The sequence below is a fragment of the Dioscorea cayenensis genome, unplaced genomic scaffold (assembly GCF_009730915.1).
Source record: "Dioscorea cayenensis subsp. rotundata cultivar TDr96_F1 unplaced genomic scaffold, TDr96_F1_v2_PseudoChromosome.rev07_lg8_w22 25.fasta BLBR01001476.1, whole genome shotgun sequence".
Lineage (NCBI taxonomy): Eukaryota > Viridiplantae > Streptophyta > Magnoliopsida > Dioscoreales > Dioscoreaceae > Dioscorea > Dioscorea cayenensis.
The window spans coordinates 22282-44368 of NW_024087867.1; the positions used below are offsets into that span (position 1 = coordinate 22282).

At 34.3% G+C, this 22087-nt stretch overlaps 1 protein-coding gene across 1 annotated transcript; it reads right to left on the bottom strand.

The window, feature by feature from the left end:
- Nucleotides 1-5332: 5332 nt before the first annotated feature.
- Nucleotides 5333-12176, bottom strand: LOC120256510 (mitochondrial dicarboxylate/tricarboxylate transporter DTC). The gene is made up of 6 exons (XM_039264192.1): nucleotides 11988-12176; nucleotides 11726-11809; nucleotides 11072-11133; nucleotides 8626-8987; nucleotides 5884-6098; nucleotides 5333-5795 (listed from the first exon to the last, which is right to left on the bottom strand). Exons 1-6 carry the CDS (start codon nucleotides 12105-12107, stop codon nucleotides 5739-5741), a joined length of 900 nt encoding a protein of 299 aa, XP_039120126.1. The 5' UTR covers nucleotides 12108-12176; the 3' UTR covers nucleotides 5333-5738.
- Nucleotides 12177-22087: the final 9911 nt, after the last annotated feature.

Below are 22087 nucleotides of genomic sequence, written 5' to 3' on the forward strand. Positions count from 1 at the left end.
AAAAAAATAGCTTAAAAGTAATTATAATTTTTTATAAAATAAAATTATTATATAATTACAAGACCAAACAAAGAGGAAAAATAAAAACCCCTAAATTGTGAAGTTGTAGAACATATTAGTATATATATATATATATATACATATATATATTATATATATATTTTAGTAATTTTAATTTCTGGTCGGGTACGGGTTCGGGTACGGGTCGGGTATTAGAATTCCCATACCCGCACCCGTTTCATACAAGTCGGGTTTTACCCGAACCCGACTCGAAACCCGTTCAAATTGGGTTTTACCCGTCAAACTCGGGTCGGGTTGGGTCGGGTTGGGTCGGGTATGGGTATTATTGCCATCCCTAATTGAGATTGACTAAATGCTTGAATGAATTGCTCCATGGGTCTAAATTACGACATTATGTTCTCGTCTCCAAGACTACTTAATGGTGGACTATCCTCTTCACATGATACAGGCTTCCATGATAAAGATTTATTTTATTTTAATTTTTCTTTTTAAATTTATCAACAAATAAACAAAATAAAAACTGCAATCCCATTACTAAACTTACTATATATATATATATCATTGTCAATGTACTATATATAGATGCATTCCATGAACTTACTGCTGACATTGCAAGCATCACCAATGAAAGAAATGTATTTACAAAGAAATTGTTTAAAGAGGCTATATATATATATATATATATCCAAACAAGATCCCAAGTCTTAAACAGTGTTATTGTATTCATACTAGGCATTCCATAATACAATGTTTGCATAGCAAAAGCAGTGCTTGGAGAATTGAATTTGCTACCAATATGGACCTTAAAAACATGGCAGTGACCAGTGAGTTCAAAAACATCCAGGTTAGTTCTTGGAAAACAAGAAGGGAATCGTTTGAATCTTTTACTAAAATGATATTTGCAAGAAAGATCTCTATTTTAAAAGTTTAAGACAAAGTAAAACTCCAAAGCTAAAAGGTTATTAAAAAATAAGACTCTTTGTATGAGCCATGAGGCGATGTCATGCATCTTTCCCCGAATTATGTCATTAATGATCTATGTAAATTAAAAAAACTGGGCTATGTAATACTTCTCCGTATGCATCTTTAGCTGAATTTGCTAAAATTTTAATATTGAAGGCCTAACATTGAACCGATGAACACTGGAAGGCTATTGATGGTCATGAAAGGATGGTTTCAGTATATTATAAGTTATACAAAGATTTGACCATAAGTAATTTGAGTTCCAGTCTATCTTCATAATTCAGTATCATCAAATTCATTAGGCTGAATAAATGATAAGACTAATAACAAATTTTTCAAACTCATCAAAAAAAATTATGGCTCTTGTGGGCATTACAAAGAATATATGAACATTAAAGCAGTAAAAGTTTGGTTTTGTGGGCATTACACAAAAAGCAGTAAAAGTTTGGTTTTGCAGGCATTACTAAGAATATATGAATATAAGAAAACAGCAAATCAAAATTAATAGAACTCATCTTTTTTCACACTTCCTTTTCCATATTTTCAAGACCTCTTCTTGAAATGCTAATGCTGTGCAGTACCATAGAATTTAAGAAAAAGAAGAAGAAGAAGAAGAAGAAGAAGAAGAACAAGCAACATTAAAGAATTAGAAAAAGAACAAAAAAGTTTTATGTCCAAAGAGACTCTCATGCTATCATTTATATACACGATAACAAATCAATAAACAACACATACAACATGATCTTCAGCAAAAATACATATTAAAAAAACAGATTTTTGGAGGAAAATGTACCAATAAGCAAGAAAAAGGCTAGATCTACAAAGATCTGGATATCTAAATAATCAGAAAAATTATTTACCTGAAGCTAGAAACAACAAATATGAAGGAAACTTTAAGGTTTATTGAAGATCAATCTCACTGCTGAAGATCTGCATGGAATAATGCATACAATCCAAGAAAAATATAGTTAGATCTAGAAACATGAGAGTTATAAGAACCGGAGGATGACCTTGGAGGAGCTCTTGCCAGTGTGAGCGGAGGACGACCTTGGAGGAGCTCTTGCCGGTGTGAATGGAGAACGACCTTGGAGGAGTTCTTGCCGGTGTGAGCGGAGGACGCTCTTGCTCGTGTGAGCGGAAGGAGCTCTTGTCGGTGTGAGCGGAGGACGACAACGCTCGTTGAACAACCTCTTTTTCTCCTTCTTTGATTTTATTTTCCCTGAATTTGGTTTTAGGCCCAATTTGGGCGTAAAACCAAATACACCCAAAAAGGCACTGTAGTGTAAACTCAATTACACCAAAGTTTTCATGTACACCCAAATAAACAATGGATTTTATAAAGTAAAGTATTTGGTTTTATATGTAAAACCAAATACACTCAAACAAACACACTTTAAAAGAATTATTAAGAATAGACCTTTCTCCTAATGAGTTTAAACCATCCCAAGCATCTACCACTTACATTAATCCCTATTAGTATATATTTATTAATTTGAAAATAATGAATACTAATCTATATTTTAAATAAATCCCCACCATCAAAACTCGGCCTTAGACGCTTGCATGCCCTTAAAAACTAAACAATGAGATTTTTTCAATAAAAATATATTGTCAAAATGCAAGGACAAAAATAAAAACATCTTTATTTTGTGGGAGAATTTGGCTTCTACAAAAGAATATAATAACTTTTTCCCGCTTTCATCAGAGAGTAAAGATGACATTGTGTTTCTTTTTAATATTACTATACATTTGAAGCAACATAGGCACTGGAAGCTGAAGTCTGATTACTACACTAACAGTCACATTAGAGCATTTTGCTGGCATAACATTTGAACCACAATTAGAGGTGGGCACGGGCCGTCCGGCAACCCGGCCCGGCCCGTGCCCGGCCTGGAACCGGCCCGCCGGGTCATTGACCCGTAACTAGCCCGTACTGTAGACGGGCCGGTTACGGGTTGGGCTTCTTCCAACCCGTGGCCCGGCGGGTTGGCCCGTCGGTCTAACCGCCGGGCCAAACCGCCAGGCCCGGCCCTAACTACGGTTCCCAACCCGCCGTTGGCTATTTTTTTTAAAAAAAAAAAAATTTCAAATTTCAAATTTTTCAGAAATTTATTTTATTTTTTTTAATTCTTATAAATTTCTATATATACCCCCACCCCACTATTATTTACTTTTTACCAATCATTACTCTTTCCCAACTCTCTACTCTCATGCTCTCTTAATCTCCTACTTTCATTCTCTCTTAATCTCACTCTCTCAAGGCATATTATTTGGATTCTTGGAGTTTAATTATTTCAAGTCAACATTATCAAGGCTTAATATTACAAGTTGGAATCTTGGAGACTTGGAGTGGTTCAACTTTGGTTTTTCTCTTAATTTTTAAGATTTCGGAAGTTCCCAATTAACAAGGTTGGTGATGATTTATTTATTTTTATGTTTAGTTATAGTTTCCTAGGCTTGTCTTAATTTAATCATGCAAGTACTAGTTGTATTCTCAAGCAAAGAAGAAACCAAGGGGATCACAATATACAGAGCTCAACTTGTACTTAAACACAACTTTCCGGTTCTCAGAAGAAATCAACACATACATGACTTTCAACGTCCTCAACTGGTGGCAAGGTAATGAAAATCCGTACCACATTCTTTCACTAATGGTAAAGGATATTTTTGCGTGTCTTATGTCTACAGTAGCTTGCGAGCAGACTTTTAGCGCAGGTGGAAACATGTTGGATTCGACACGTTCGCAATTAACCCCACAAAATATTGAAATTCAAGTTTGCACGGATGACTGGAAACGTGCTCAAGTTCGGCAACAAGAAGCAGAAGAAGGAAGTCCATATGCTAGTGATTTCTTCTACACAGATAACATGATGAGCACACCTGGCTCGACAGTCATTGAGTCCGACCAAGACCTAGATGGTACCGATTAAGTAAGTGGGTGACCGATTATAATGTGTAATAGAACTACGTGGGCTTTGATGCCTCTTACACCCAGGAGAATACGTAGGCAACTTAATTCGGCATGTAAACGAATTAAGTCCAAGCCATTTATTTCCAAATTTAGTGTAATTTCAATTTTTAGTGAAATTTAGTGTAATACGTGGGACATCTCTTATTACTTGGAAACTTGTGGTCTTCATTTTTGGGGTCTTAATTAATTCATTTTTTTCTATGAAATTTTCTGAATTTTTTCTTGAATTGTCACAAATTTTCTCATTTTTTTTGAATTTTTTCTGAATTTTCTGTAATTTTTTAAAATTTTTTAAAAAAAAAATTTTTGAGGTGGGCCACGACCCTGTCCGCCGGGCCCAAGCTGCGGGCCGACCCCGGGCCCAACCCGGCGGGTTGGCCCGCCGGTTTGGCCAGGCCCGCCGGGCCAACTTGGGAGCCGGGCCGGTTCCGGGCCCGGCTTCATGTGACCCAGACCCACCGGGTCCGACGAGCCAACCCGGCCCGCCGGGTTCTAGACCCAGCCGGGCCGGGTCAGTGGGTCGGTGAACCGGACCCGGTTACCCGGCCTGTGCCCACCTCTAACCACAATCAACAATTGGCACATCAGAGAGTAAAGTTGCACATGTTAATGCTGGAATTTAGCAAGAGCTCTGAAAAACAAAATACAGAGGAAGATTTAAAATACCAAAACTCTGGTCAAGCAAAACCATGATCCCAATTTCCTAAAGAGATGAAACCATCATCAAGCTAACCTAGGGATGTTACTTGGCCTGGCCCCGATAGGGAACTTTTTCGGGGCAAGAGTCGGGGCCAAAAAAAAATTTCCCGTTGGAGTTGGGGCCAGTGAATATCCTCCCCGTCTGTCCCGGCCTTGAAATATTAAATATTTAATTTAAATATTATATATATTATTTTCTGTTACAAATATCTAAATAAAAATTAGAAAAAACCCATATATTTATTTATTTAATTAACAAATTATTAATAATTAAATAAACATTAGTATAAAAATTAAATAAAATTCTAAACTTATATTAACCATTCCATTTTTTAAAATTTTTAAAATAATTTATTAGTGATTGTATATGCTGATATTTTGTGTTAAATCGTATTTGTAAATAAATTTCTCAATTATTAAAAATTTTTATGATATTTTAGCAAATATTTTATATATTTTATTTTAAATATTAATTATATTTTAATTTATTAATCAAGACCGTGAACACAAAAATTCCCCATAGGAACGGGAACATGGATACGGGTTCGGGGATGGAAGTATAATTTCGGAGTTGGGGCCAGGAAATGTATCCCCCGGTGAATCCCCACCCTGTTGACATCTCTATCTGAACCTGAGCACTGTGACACATTACAATCTCACAATATGCAGCAAAAGCAATAGTCCCAAGAATGACGTAAACACAAATTATCAATCTTACAAACTACTGACTGAATGATTACCCAAAGAAGCACAAAGAAGAAAGAAGGCGTCAATCCAAAAGCTGACAGTAACAGTTGAAATTATTTGTGGCTTACATGCAACTGAATTAAAAATAATCAGTTCAAGACTAACCACTTGCAGATGAATCAAACAAGTTCTGGGTAGTATAATCTGACTGCAATGGCTTACCCAAAATACCACTTGGGAATGTTTTCCCATGACACTAATTTTTTCTGGTATCCCAAAAGATTTCAGCAGAAGGCTGTCAAGACACCAAAACCAGCCTCCTCATCTAGGTTATGAAAGCCGGAAACTTATTATAATAAGTTTATACTTGAGTAAATTTCGCCATCAACAGCCACTCTTACAACCCTATTTTCTTCTGCACCTTTTGGATTTCATTCAAAAATATCCAAGTCATCTGCAAGATTATCATTAGGAAATCAGGACGAGAACACACACACACATGAAATAAGTAGTGATCCTAATCCTGTGTAATGAAGATTTACCATGACATGGGGTGCAATCCTAACGCAGTAGACAGGAAATCCAGTGTAGAACTTTAATGGACCCCCGCTCTTCAAGGTCTTAAAGGCACAATTCAAGGACCCTGTGTAAGGATATTTGCCATTGGCATCTGGCTGCATCTTTTGTATTTGTGTCTTCACATAGTCAAAGGGCAAGCTGCATGCTGATGCAAAGAAACCTGAAACAGCACTGGCCCCTGCAAAGCAAGACAAGATCAAATAAAAAACAAGAAAAATCATGAGTGACAAACTAACATGGTTCTCATTTTTATCTTGTGAAATTATGGACTACAATGAAATCTATTTCAATTTTATTGTCAATCTAATTATAAGTTTATAACATAAAGCAGAATGCATCAGAAAGCAGAAGCCTTTCATTGAAACACATTGAACACATTTTTTGTATAATTTTCCTTTCCTTTCAACAAGCTGTAGCTTAGGTCATAACCAAAAAACCTAACCAGGTAGTCTGAGCTTTATAATGGTGAGCACAAGCAAGTGACGGATGCTGAAAAGCAGTCAAGGAGCAATAGCAGGCTATGTGATGTGGTTTGGAGAAGTTGGGCTAACAAGAGTAGTTCGAAGAACTTAAATGACATTAAAGTGGAGAAGGCCAGATTTCAGATATAAAAGCATGCCAAAAAAGTATAAAGAGCAACAAAACACTAAATAACAAGAAAGAATCTTCATACTTGAAGAAGAGGTCGATAAGTAAGTAGGAGAGAAATAAGGTAAATATTATTAGAAAGAAAATTTTCTATGCTACCACTGATCTCTCCTTCATTAGCCAGTTCAGGGTTCTTTATGTGGTTTCTCACCAGCCACAGAAACGAAAATTATGCTCAATCCATGAGAAATCCAGTCTTAGAAGAAATAGGTTATACAAGAAATTTCATTTGCATACTCTGAGTCAGAAAGGAGATTTATCTTCTTTATCAAATATTTATATTTTGGACAATGTTGCAGATAAGAGCAATGTTGTAAAGGTGGCTATTTAGACAGTGCTAGGCCGGTGCCTGCCTACACGTTCACCAATTAACACCAAGATGCCGATCATTTGTCCAGAATTCTATGCAATTGCCTAGACAGTGGTTAATCATTTATTTTCCAGCTAGTATTGTAGTCAGGCACTTGGTCATCAGCAAATCATAGGAACGAATATATCCCAACTTAACTGAATCCCCAGTCATTATCTTTAACAAATTAAAACCTAATCATAAGGTATAACAAAGATTTGATATATGAATCTTCTTAATTTAGCATGGTTTGTTCTAACTCAGTTTTGAACCAAGTTTTATATTTAACAGATTTTGATTTATAGCTCTAGAAAAAAAATTATCAAAATATCATCTATACATTCATATGATAATTTTTTTCTAATTCATTTAAATTTCACAAATCAAAACAACCAGGATCACGAGGTGACCTGTAAAGTGTGCCTAGCACCTAGTGAAGATATTAGCAACATCTAATAGAGACGCTGCAGAAACCTACAAGAATAAGTCAAACTAGCATATGTCCATGAAAGTCAAGCTCTAGCAGCCAATTAAAATGACAAAAAAATAGCCCAATTGTGCATTATTGTATTCAAACCACCAAACAAGTGCATTTAACCCATTTTTCCTGTCCCCAAAAGTTGTCATTGTGCATGACAAACTTTTCAATGATGAGACTACACTGATATTCCCACTGCAAAGGATATTAAGTGTGAGGGTAAAGCGAAAGATTTATAAAAAATTCATTTATAATTTGCTTGATTTAGAACTAACACTTCACCATTTCCACCAAAGAAAGTTTGTAAAACACTCCCATACCAAATGAGATGTTAATGGGCTGTCCATATCTCTAAAATACATAAATAAATAAATAAATCCAACACATCAGAAAATGGGAAAATATACTTATAAGAATGGAAAATGAGATACAGGCACTTTATCGATCAGCTAGACCATGAAGATCAATGAAAGCTTGCAAAAATATTTTGAAAAATTTCAAAAAATATGTGGAAGCTGAAAATAATAAGACGCCAGGCCATGAAGAAAAGAAATGACATAAATAACATAAAAAGATGATTAGAAGTGCCTTTGAAATTCAAAGATCATCAACAAGCAGTAAATCCTTTCTGGACTTTGCAAAAAGCAAATGAAGTGTGCATAATGAACAACAGAAAACAGTGCATTCAAGAACATATCGAGGGATCATTCATTATGGCAGGCTGATAAGTCCAAAACTTTTGAGACTTTCCCCTTGATCAATAAGAAATGCATCCTCAAAGATGATGAAAGAGTATTTTGTATAGAAGGCATCCGAATCTGATCAAATTCGTTATGTTAGCATATCATAATCATGGCAGAGCATGAGTTTGGTGTTCAAGCAAAACAGCAAATTAGGCAAAAGTTCAGATTAGCTAAGATGTTTGGAATTGAAAGCTATACGATGAAAATCAATAATCTAGCACTTCATGTTATACAGCTATAAGAACATATGTGCAAACAATACATAGGAGTTGTACATAAATGAAACAGTTAGGACAAATCAGTTAATTCCTTTTGTTATTAGTGAGGGAACCTTCCCAAATGAAATACTCTGCAAATAATTAATTTCTATGGTTACAATATCATCAGAAAGTTCTCATAAACTTTCAATAATTCAACAATAAGAATTCAATTGGATACATGAGCAAGTATTTATATAAGAAAGGAGTAAGAAAACTTAATGACGTACCCACTACTGTGCTGACTTCACCAAGACCAAGTGAATCTCTGAAAAACTCGATGCTTTGATCATATGAAGCAAGCATGCCCATATTTAATGCCATTGCCCTAACAACAGTAGGGCCTGCTCCTTTCCAGAGTGCTAGAACCCCTTCATCCACAACAATTCGATAGAGGGCATGGAAGGCATTTTTGTAATTGCGCCTTTGTGCAATTGGTAAAGTTGCATCAGCCTGCATACGGATGAGTGCCAAATCAGCTGGACTTCCAACACATGCTCCAATTGCTCCGGCTGTCAGTCCAATAAACGCTTTCTGAAGAAGCGGCAGTGGCTTTCCATCATTTTCCTCAACAGCTTTAGTTGTCAACACCCTACCAAAATGAGCAATCACAGATTTAAATAAAACTTATGTAATATTTTAAACTGAATTTCACATATATGTCCAAGATTGATTACAAATTTGCCTAACGATTAACACCAGATGAAACTGTGTACTTGACTTGCATGAAAGCATAAACATTAGCTATATTCATACTTTTTCAGGCATAGAACTTCACAAAAATGATCAAATAAAATTTTAACGAGTTTACATAAAGCTTCTGAGATTCAGTAGAACCTGAACTCTCACAAGCTTTAGCTTTATTCAGCAGTACTACATTAGAAATCCCCCTTCTCTGCAGAGCAAAACTTGCAAGCTTCATCCTTGTTAGACTCAAACTACAAGTCAACATACAAGTTGACCTTCTGCAGGAACCCCATCAATTGGATTCCATACCCCAATGGAGATCTCACAACCAGGCATCAATATGCATGAATATAATATATATATATATATATGTATGTATATATGTATGTACATGTGTACATACACACAAGTCCAATTCTGTTAGGTACTTCAGTTAACGAAAGTTTCATCAAGCAAACGACATGTCTTTCCAAGTGAATACTGGGAAACAATAATTGGAGTACACCACATGGAGTCTACACGAGCATCTTAGATCTCCTCCTACATCTCAGGTAATAGCTTCCTTTCTTCACCTTCTCCAAAACTACAACAAGCAACATAGCCTGAAATTCTGAAACCTATGTGAGTCATGACTGATGTTTCTAAGTATGCACGTAGAACATCTAATACTAGAGGAAAAGCCGGGTGCAAGTCATTACGTGAATACAAGGAGGAAAGCCTGCAGCTATCATGTGTATAAACACAAATTTTCCACAGTGTTTTGGATTAAAATGCATAGGATGCAAAATGTAGTTAGCTTTGAAAATTTTCCATGTGACAGCCTTCATCTTATACTAGCTTCAAATCTATTGCAGACAGCAAATAATGAGGGAAACATAATTCTTTACACCGTAGAACAAATCTTTTCTAGAATGTTAACAAATTACAGCCCTAGCCTATAGTATATACATCAAATTCATTTAAACACATCCGAAGCCCAGGAAGAGTCTCATCTATAATTCAACCTAAATATCTTCATATTTCATCCCATCAACCACAAAAGCAACACTGATTAGTCTAAATACACCCTAACCTATAAACAAGAAAATCTTTCAAACCTCAAAGAAATATTACATACACTACACGATATTAGAACAACAGAGGATATTATAAAATATAAACCACATTAAGAATACTGTTTTGGAAATGAACCTTGTTGATGATCATCAGATCTTATCAACTTTGTAATTTGTACATCATTGCCTCCCAAGGATACAAACAGCAAAAAACAAATGAAACTCCACAAATGACATATTAAGAAACAAAAATTGACGAGTTAATAGATCTCAAATGGACACACTTTATCTGTCAAAGCAATTGCACAAATTTTGGCAACTGGCGCACATCGCTAATATCTATTTGTCACATCAATATGAACCTTGTTGCAAAATAAAAATAGCAGCAATTCCTCTGATCTAGTATAATTCTTGAATCTAGGTTTAAATCATCCAACAGCACAGTTGGGATAAATGATATTGCATGGTAGTTGCTCATAGCTCTCAATGTTCTTTAGTCTTACAATATTTCATAAGCATTGGAAAGATTGTTTTTTTGACCGTTTAAAAAGCGTAAAAAATCCAGCCCTTTATGTGCCCATTATCTGCTCATACAACCAGCACAAAGCTTTTGACAAAACAAAAAACAAGTAAACAAAGAAACAAAACGGATATTTATGACACCATAACTGTGGATGCACGTCAAGTTTGTCATCTTTCCTAATTAAGTAAACCAAAAAAAAAGACCAACAATAACCATATACAGGTCTCAAGATATGCGCAAGCAAGAGCTTGACTTGTGTATGAATGGGACAATGTGAATGCACAAGCAACAGCTTAACAATCTGCAACCATAAAAAGGAAAGACACAAAAAACTGGTTCGCTTACCCAACAGAACACACTGAGAATCACAATAGCCTGCATTAGTTTAAAAACAAAAAGAATTTTCCTTACTTAAAAGAACCAAGTCTAGCTGTTGTATAAGTAGCTTGCCTCAGTAGACCAGCTGACAAACCCTGAACAAAGAAAGGGAATTCAGATGGAAAACCAAAAGCTTCAGGTGAATACAGAAGAATTCCAACATAAATACTTCAAAGCCAAGAGAAAGTAGCAAATTGTGGTTTCAGCCATGACCATAACAATTTCATAGAAAATCATTTAGCCTACCAAGACCTCCAGCTTTTCAGATAACATACTTGCACATTTCACATAAATAGATGCACAAAAAAAAAAAGACAAAAAAAAAACATTCGAGAAAACTAAAATGCAAAAAGAACCGATACATTCCCGTGAAAATGTGGAAGGAAAATTAACAAAATGAAACACAAGATCTTCCTAGTAACATCATTATACAATTTTAAGAGAAATTATAATTACAGGTACATACATCAAAGAATTACTCAACTTCATCCACCTAGTGGTGACACTACCTTATAAATCAACTATGCAAGAATCTCACTTGTAAAGCAGCCATAGCAAAAGTGCTTCCAAATTAGGTTCTCACTCTTTAAAGTACAAATACTTAAAAGCATCACTATTCATAGAAAAATACAAACAATCAGCAGTATCAATCAATTCAACCAAGCATAAAATTCCAAAAGGTCAAACCTTGTAAAAGGAACCAATGCCTTCATTGGCGATCATGTTCTTGCTGACTTGCATAGCTGAACCCTGGCCCAACTGGATCCTAACCTGCAAAACCCACAACCATCCAACACATCAACACAATTCAACAACGCTAACAAGTAACAACAAATCTTAGAGCACAAAAACAGTGAAAATCCTCGGATCTCAACACAAGACAGGATCCTTCACAACTACCCCCAAAATAAAGCTCAGATCCAGACAATTATCACAGAGAAATTTATACCTTGACCATGTCGATGGGCTGGATGACGCAGGTGGCGAGCATGCCCGAAGCGCCACCATTGACGAACGGCTTCACAGTGCTCCATACTCCGGCCTGAGCCTTAGGCTTCCCCTCCGCCATGGAGAATACAAACAGAAGGAAATCAGAGATTGGTGATGGAGCGAGAGAGACGGAGAAGCAAGCAAAAGCTAGGGCTTGTACACGCTTAATTAAGGGTGCCCATTGGCAGCTTTTTATGAATACCCTCGACGTTGTCGATAATTACGAATGGTGCCCATGGAATTATTGTTGATGTTTGGGGATAATTATTTTAATCCCTTGATTTAAAAAAATAATAATAAAAAAGGGAAGGATGGTTTGATAATGGTTTAATCACTTAAATGATCCATGTACCTTTCTCTTTTCTCTTTTGGTCCATGTACTGATGATTCTACCTTTTCATCCCTGTATTTTTAAGAATGGAGCCGCATAAGTCTATCACGTTACTTGCTGTTAGTTTTGCTATCTATTTTATTTGATGTGGCTTTCTTCATAATAAATTATTATTAAAAAAATTAATCAATACTCCATCTACGTCCTTGGTTTCACCACTCCGGACACTCTCGACATCTTGTCTTGTGTTGATGGCCCTTGACATTGTCCTCTGTGGTGTCAGTGCTGCCCGCTTCATTGTCATCCTCTCGTACATGCACTCCGACAACATCGCCAAGCTCATCTCGTTGGCCATTGATACTGAAGCTCGCATCAGCAGTGCTGATCCTTGGGCGGGCCCTCACGAGGTTCTCTCCCTTGAGCATCGTACAGCCTTCCAAACTTTCTCCTCTATCTTCTTTTAACTTTCGGCTGAAATTCTCATAGCTGGAGATGAGGCCGCCGTTGCATCTCGTCCCCCCACTACTCCCTCCACTGATAATCCTTCAAAGCCCTCAGAGGAAACTCCAGAAGTTCAACAACCAAAAGATCCCTTTATTGCAAGCTAAAAGATCAACAAGCCTGAAGAAGTCCTCGCTAGAGCTTTCAAGAAGAGCAAGGAAAGTCACGTCATATATGAGGACATAATTTTTCTAATTGTTTAAATTTTTATTTCATAAAAAAGCCAGATCAGCTAATTTAAACGGCCTATAACGGAATAGACCTATAAGGCCCATTTTTAGAAGTATAAGGATGAAATAAATAGAATCTTTTGTGCAGGGACTAAAAGGAAAGAGAGAGAAAAGGACATGGATCATTCTAGTGATTAAACCTTTGATAATTGATAAACTTTGGTGAAGAGGGTAATATTTATGTATTATTTTTAAGAGACAAATGAACTTATTTTGGATTAGTGAAAATCCGAGGATTGACTTAAGGAAAGGTGAAAAGGTAATGATAAAAAAATAAAGAATTGTTAAAAATGATTTTATAATTTTGAAAAAACTATCAGAATCAATAATAATTTTATCCAATATAAATAATTTTATCAATTAAACTTACGTAGTGTTTGGATCCAAAGAAAATGTAAAAAGAAGAGAAGAGGAGGGAAAGGAAAAGAAAATAAGGGAAAGAAAAGGAAAGATTGAACCCTTGTTTGGATAGTCAAATATTATGAAAAGAAAATAAAGGTAAACCTTGTTTGGTTAAGGAGGGGAAAGGAAAAGAGAGCATATATAATAATATAATTTACTAATTATATATGTACAAATAAATAAAAATTACTTATTTCTATTTAAACACGTGTATTATCAATACTGCAAACAAATTCACACTTTTAAGTAGGTTTTTTTTTATAAATATTGAAATTATTACTCTAGAATTGAAGGTATTGTATGATTTTTTTTCTGCATCAATTGTTATCATTGAGATTCATGAATAATTCATATTAATATTTAAAGATAGAAATTAATTCTATTTTTACCTCCTCAAAACAAAAATAAAAAACAAAAAATCCAAATCATTGAAGTTTTTTTTTTTTATTTAGAATTGTGTTATGTATAATTTCTAATACTTTTGTAGGATTATTTGTAACTACATATTTACTATATAGAACGGTGATCAGTTGGGTCTTTAATTGAGTAATATTTTTTTGTTTGATTGATATAGAAAAACACAAATAAGCAAATAAATAAGTAGCCAAACAAAAAAGAAATACACAATAATGAGGATCTATGATGGGTGTAGCGTAAATTTGTTAAATTTACGATTTTGTATAATTTCTATAAAAAATTCTATGCATTAACAGCCAAAAAAAAAATCCTAACATATGAGAACCACTGGATGTTGACCATAAACAATTAAAAAAACACATAATAACAAAAACAATATAATAATGAAAGTCTAAAAAGCAAAAGTCTAGTGATATAATGTTCAAGGCAATATAGATGCAGGGGTGAACCCTTGATTACAATAAAATTAAAATGAAAAAAAGTGGAAAAAGAAACTTTATAAAGTGTTATGTAATTAATTAAAAAATCGAGAGTATTAAGGTCTTTTTAAAAATTATAAAATTTTAGAAGATTCTCCCTCCCCTACACCCTAAATCGGAGAAGGGGGGCCAAAAAAAGTGAGGTTTCAAAGCATTTCAGAAGGTCAAAGTTAACCATTCCTTTTCTTTTATTAAATTAAAAAAAAAATCCAAGCAAGAGAATGGCTAACTTGGACTCTCCAAACTCTCCCTTTCCTTCACTTTTCCTCCTCAACTCTCAATCCAAACACAGCATAAAATCTAAACCTTTAATTTTTTAATTTAAAAATACTTATAAGGATGGGAGCAAATAATACTTATGACTCAATGAAACGGTGACATAATGTACAATTTTATCCACTCAAATCAGAAGTTGCCCCATCAGAACCTTTTCTCAACTTTTTCTAAAAAATAATTTAATTTATTTTTATTATATAAACCCATAAATGGTAAACCATAAATCCCAGTAGGTTGTTTACTATTTAGGAATTAGGGTTTAGGTTTTTAGCAGTTTTTGAGTATATAGTTTTATAGTATTTGGGTTTAAGTTTTTAGAGTTTTAGGTAGGATTCTATGATGTTTTATTATTTTTAGAATTTAACAATTTAGACAGTTTGAATTTCAAGTTTAATTTAATTTAATTTAACGATTCTATGAGGATCTCTGGTTGGAAGGGGATATAATGTTATGTTATGTAGTGGCACCTTTTTATACAATCCTTCCTCATACTTAGATTAGTTAAGGATAAAATATTTTGTTTATTCTTGAATAATTTTTTATTTATAAATAAAAGGTTTTAATTTTGGAACTAGTGAAAATTAATTTTTTTGTTTTTGTTTTTTTTTATTTGATCATTTAGTTAAAAATCAAAAGAATGGCTTTAGTTGAGAAATAAAATAAAAATAATTTTTTATATAGATAAAATGTTATAAATAACCAATTTAAGGAATTGTTTCTTCTCTTTTCTTTTATTTAGTATTTATATATCTTCTGAGTTCATTAGAAATTTTGTTTGATTAATGCATCAATTCCTTAATTATCAAAATAATATATTACCAATTAAAACATTAAATCTGTAATTATTTAATTGTTCTAATAAGTAATGATAAAATAAAAGGATTCAATACCTCTCAAGTAATATATGGATATATAATTTGGTATAAATGAACCAATCTTGTATGTTTGCTAGCTAGAATAGGTGGTCCTTCATTAAAATTTAATGCTACTAGTAGATTCAATTCTAAGAGATTATTTAGGGTTGTTTATTGATAAGAGTAGAACCAAAGAGCTTGTTTTAGTTCTCCAAGTACAAGTTGTCAGAGCTTATTAATAATGATAACCAATTTTATCTTTGCATCAATGATTATTTCAACGAATCAATACTAAAACTATATATTGGGCTAGATACTCGCATTAATGAATTCCATTAATTTACATCCTTGTTTATTTACTTCATCTTATTTTGATTTCAGTTTCCAACCCCACCCTTCCTGAATTTTCTTTATTTTGTTTTGTTAATTTCATATAGAAATAAGATTTACTAATCCATATAGATTCAACCCTTCTCACCATTATACACAATTATGATAAACCAAGATTATATTGATAAGGAGCCGACTAGGGCCTAGTAAAGAGAAGTAGCAAAATTGAGAACCATCTTCCTTGCAAGAGCAGATTATATCATGATTTATGATACATGTTTTTTCTCTCTACTTCGATGATCTATATTTATGCCTATCCTAAGTGATAGAGACATAGATTAACTAGCTTCACCCTTAAAGACAAAAGGCTTAATAAAATATCTTATGCTTTATCTAAGGTGACTAGGGTTCTAGAGATATGTGCTTCGGAAAGTTCATGAAAAAATATGCAATATTTATCTTAGTGACAAATTGTTTGCCTATAAAATCTTGAGGCAAGGATACTATTGGCCCATCTTAATACAAGTTGCCATGATATTAGCTTGGAAATTTGAAGCAAACCACCTTTAATCCAAAATACAACTTCAATAGGTTGTACAGCTCACCTCATTAAAGAGTCCACACCCCTTTGCAATCTAGGATATGCATATTCTAGAGACATTTCCAATTGTCATTTAATAGATAAAGATCCTCATCATCATCATAATTTACTTTACTAAATGGGTGGAGGATGAACTCTTGCCAAATATAACAAAGAAACTTGTTGAGATTTTGTGTGGAAGTCAATCATTTGTAGATTTTATATCCCAATTGCAATCATCACATATATTGACAAATAAGTTAACAATCAAAAGGTTTTTGTGAGGAGCTCAAAAGGAGACAAAACTAACTTTGATTATAAACAAAAGTAATTATGTAAAACTTAAAGACTAGATTCTAGTAAGCTCGATCAAACTGAGTAGTGGAGTTAGATATATGAGAACCTCATTTAGGGTCACGATTCGAGGCAAAGCTATGGATAGCAAATATCCCCAAACCCAATACAACCCCACCCGAATTTGATGAGGAAAATCCCCTTTAATTAGGTTTCAAGTCGGGTTCAGGTATAACCTGAATAATATAAAGCGATGGTAGGTATGGGGAACTTGATACCCGACCCTAACCCATACCAAAAACCCGACACGAAGTGAAAAATTTTTATAAATACCCATTTGTAACTTTTTGTTTAGGGTTTTTTGACTAGTTTGTTTTGTTGTTGTGACTGTAAGAGGGCCTAGAGAGAGAGAGAGAGAGAGAGAGAGAGCAGATTAGAGAAGCTCGGAGCCTTGGAGAGGGATCAACATCACTTTTATCCTTTTTGCTTAAAGCAAAAGACAATAAGTTAACCTTTGATTTCTCCTTCGTTGAGTTGGATTATAGTTTTTCAAAGTAGTTGATGGGTTGATGAGTTGATGTCCTTAGATCGGAGCCTTGTAAAGAGATCATCAACTCTGATTCTCTAAATGTTTGAAATTTTCTTTTATTTAACTTCTTTCTTTTCATTTGCTGATGGGGTTGGATGTCATGTCCTTAAGCGCTTTTCCCAATTGTGCATCGCTTAGCCTCGCAATCACAGCCATGTTTATGCCATCCCAAGATGAATTTGTAAGATGCGAGTGGGTTGATTGCTACTCCCCTTGATGAGGACATCACTCCCACGCGAACCACATCCACCACCTGCACGTAGATAATACCAACCGGTATAGAAGGGAGACAGCTATTATTTACGACGTGTAAACAAAGGCTAAAACAACCAAAACTAGGTGAACGCTAACCCTAAGCTTATTCTTAAATTATATTCAAATGGTGGTGTTTTCCAATCACCTTAATCATGACTTTAGGTGTACCTAGAGAGTGATGACGATACTCGGAGACTTAAGCACAAGAGGATAGCAGAGAGAAGCATTTAGAGCTATGCCACATGCTGGGGCTCACACTCACGCATGCGATGTCCAAGAAGGAAATCGCGCTCATCTTTGTTGGTCTCGCCAAATAAAGGAGATGTGGTTTCCTTTTTATAACAAATCATCCAAAAATATCTCCCTAAACAAAACCCAATTTATAGGAGGAAAACAAAATCAAATTCAATTAACCAGAAATCAAGTATTCCAAGTTTAAGGATGAGAGGATCGCGACCGCCATATTCATGTGCTATATAGTAAGACGGGATACTATTCCATATTTAGATTGATTTTCTAGCCAATTTATTTTTCTATTTTTAGATTGTTTTCCTAGCAAATTTTTATTTACTATTTTTGATTCATTCCTAGCCATTTTTGATAAAATAGTGTATCCCAAGTTTAAGTTATCTATAAATAGCCTTGTACCTTCTCTCTGAGCATCGAACTTTGGATAATTAATCACTGAAAATAAGAGTTGTTTTACTACCATTGTTCTTGTGAGTTCTCCTGATTCGCGAGAGAAAGTTTCAACTTTTTCCTAATTGCGTTTCCACGCTTCTCGCATTTTGTGTGGATGGGCTTGGTTTGTGGTTCACGCGATCGTTCCGGACAATGGATCGGAGTTTTTGACTTTGGATCATCTCTCCCCAAAACGTATTGGTCTCGCCCACGCCCCGATCTGTCAGCGTGGGGTTATCTCTCAACCTAGATCCTACGTGAAGATAAAACGATCATTGATTTCCTTCTTCACCAAGTTGGAGCCTATCATCTAACGCATATCTCCAAGTGGGTTATTATTACTTCCCTCTTGCACCCATTAACCAAGCAAAATAATATGCTGCATACAATGTTAATCGCTAAAAGTTTCATACTTTGAAAAGCGAAAGAGGATTAAACAAACAAAATAGTGAAGTTTTCGGCACATTTGGAACAAGGAGTTACTCAAACATTAGTGATGTTAATATCCGCAAAGATGAGGTGTACCATATTATGAAAAATTTGTTGACATTATTGAGCTTAATTATAATGGAATTTTCACGCCCCGAACCTGGGTCACTAGGCCCAATGTCGGCAAACGGCAACATACCAACCAAGCCGAGACCCAAGAGGGCACGCAAGGCCTCAAACCTAATCTTTTAAAATCAATCTAATATGAGAAGCTTAAAACTAGAAACAAGAATAGAGTTCGACACTAAAAGAAATAACTAAGTGTCTTGTACAGTTATTACATGCTAAATAAATCTGCGATGACCCAACGAACCCCGCTAAGCTATCCGCCACTAACCCAGTTATTACATGCTAAAGGAAAAAAAATATCATCAATATTTATGAGCTTGATAGCCCAGTAAGCACCACTAAAAATATAGGGATCAGTCACACAAAACCATAATTTGTTGAAAAATGCAAAAATAATAAATGAAATTTGTTTCCAAGTAAACACCAATGTCAAACACTAAGCATAGGTCCTCCAAGCAACTATTGCCAAAACAAAATAACAAAATTACATGTTTACCCTGATGAGCCCGAGACAGAGTTTAACAAAAGTCTTTATATTTTACCCGATCCCAGCCAAAATTATTAGAGGTCGGGTTATTCTTCACCGACGGAAAGCGGGGAAACTATAGTTTTCTAGAACAAAATACGTGCTCGACACCTGGCCGGTGTTTAACCCCAGTGACAGTAGGGTTATTGCAGTTATTTTTGGGGACTAGTTTCTATGTCAAAATACTTTCTGTTCACAAACAATAAACTAATCGAGCAAATTACAAGAAATTTACAGTAACGTGATCCCATTTTTATCATATCAAATAAACCATTTGAATGGAATCACAAACACGATCAAAAATTAAATAAACACACGAATCCAAAATAAATAAATAACAATAATTTGAATTTTTAAATACATGAATTATTCATAATTTAAACAATTATCCAAAATTCGAATTTTAAAACTAATCATAAATCAATACATTATATGAAATTTCGTAATTCTAAAAAGGAATCGTGATTTAAATGAAATTTATCTTGAAAATTCGAATTTAACACAATCAAGATTTGCTAATCGCACGCTTAAACATTTTCGGGATTCTAAAGAAATCATTAATCTGAAATATTAAATAAATTAAAAATAATTCCAAAAATAGTATTAATTATATAAATAACATTTTGAATAATAAAACGTAACCTAATTATCCAAAATAAATAAATAAAAATACTTATTTTCACAAATTTAGTTAGTTTCAAAAAGGTCTATATACATAAGTATAATTCTTTATACGTTTACTTACCTAAATGTCTCCTAACTCCAAGACTCAAACCGATTATCAAATCCCAAGCACCAAGGAAGCCCTAACAAAACATAAAAGCATGTGCATAAATATCAAAACCCCAAATTTATAAAGCTCACAAATTTTGTGAGAGAGCATACTAGATGCACATGACCATCTACATGGTTGCAAGAAAATACCCAACTAAAGTACAAATGACTAAAATGACCATCTATACATCCTAAAGGCCAAGGTATACAGTAACTTAAAATTAGTCCACAACAATTATTAGAAACCATGAAAATATTTAATGACCGAATCCAACTCATCAAATTCTACCAACTTTGGTTAACAAGATACCTAGAAAAATTTAAGGAAAAGCCAAGTGATAGCAAATCCCCTGAGAAGATTCATTCTTGTCCAAGTCAACGATGCAAGATGAAATTGAATGAATGAAAAAGCATTGGTATCCAAGAGAAAAGGCTAAGTAATCGAAAACCCACACATAAAATGGGAATCTTGCTAGATGTATACAAGATAGCTCAAATAAAATAAATAAATGAATGAATAAACAAAAAGGGTTGATGAATACATATCAAATTCTTAGGGTAGTCTATGAGTGGAAACCAAGGATGAGAATAATCAAGATCTCACAACCACAATAAATAAAATTTTAAGCATCTACCTTGGATTTTTCGTCACAAAAATTCAACGGGAAAAATATCAAGAGCTGCCGCCATAGTCACCACACGACACCCAGAGGAGATAGGGTTTCCTCCGGTTTTCTACTCTCCTTTTTATTTAAAAACCAAAACAAATATCTCGTGAGGATCTTCGCTAGAGTGTTATGGAACCATAAATCGATCCCGGGAGGTCGGATAACATAAGGATTTTCCTTTAAAATATAAATAAATGAATATCTTAACTAAAAGTAATTTAAATTTAATTAAGAGGACGAGGTCTATAGGAATATTTACAGTGATATTGTTCAAATGTGTACGGCTAACATGACTCATCCTAGAGGTATAAAACGCACATATTAGGTTTCACTTCTATCAATTTTACAAGACCCATACGTATGATGAACTATACATTAAAAGTTTCGTGGCACAAATGGTGTTTTTATGTTAATGATCAAAAATGGAGGTGGATGGTGTATACTAGTACATTTGAAACCCAGAGATTTGTAAGGATATCGTGAGAGATGTGATGAATATACCATGGCTACTATTAAAGCTTATCCATCTCAAAATTTTGATGTGTTATTTCCTGAGGAAGATACGCATTTATGGTTGAGTCTAGATGATGTAGATGATGGGAATGATACCCAATTTTCAAATATTGCTGAACATTTTGAAGATGATAACAATAATTAAATAATTATATGATCTAAACCTGGTAATTTAGTTGTTTTTATTTTTACATTTATTGTGATATTTTTATTGAATTTAAATGTTATTGAACTAATCTTTGCTTAAGCAAGTTATTTATAGGTATGCCGAGGACAAAATGACACATCACTTCTAGCTATTCAGTCAATACTAATGAGGATGCCAACCATTCTATGGCCCAAATACACCTGAACCAACACCACTTATTATCGCGACAAGAATATGAAGAGGCTCAAATGAAGTCGGGTCGATGTTGACATCATCGACCTCGACGCTAGCAAATTAAAGTGATTAGCTTATATAATTTATTTATTATATTCAAATGGATGCATTTCAATATTTCTTCCCTTGGTTTTATGTTATGAACAGATATATATATATATGTATATATATATATATATATATATAGAGAGAGAGAGAGAGAGAGAGAGAGAGAGAGAGAGATCTTTAAATGATGTTGCAATTCCTTTGTAAATGGTAGATGGAAATGGGGAATAAAATAATAAAAAACGAGCAATTGACATATCCTCTCTTCCACGGGAGAGAAAGTTGTTGTGGAAATCGGAATTCGAAACCAACCAATTGAGTTTTTGGGGGATGCTTTGCTCAATTTCTAGGACACATCGCAAGCAATTGGGGAA

Excerpts from the sequence above, each read along its gene's own strand:
- LOC120256510 (XM_039264192.1), bottom strand. The coding sequence starts at position 12,107 with ATGGCGGAGGGGAAGCCTAAGGCTCAGGCCGGAGTATGGAGCACTGTG. Across the intron at positions 8,988-11,071 it reads GCTAGACTTGGTTCTTTTAA|GGTGTTGACAACTAAAGCTG; the intron begins GTAAGGAAAATT and ends TCATTTTGGTAG. Across the intron at positions 6,099-8,625 it reads TGAAGTCAGCACAGTAGTGG|GGGCCAGTGCTGTTTCAGGT; the intron begins GTACGTCATTAA and ends CTTGCTTTGCAG.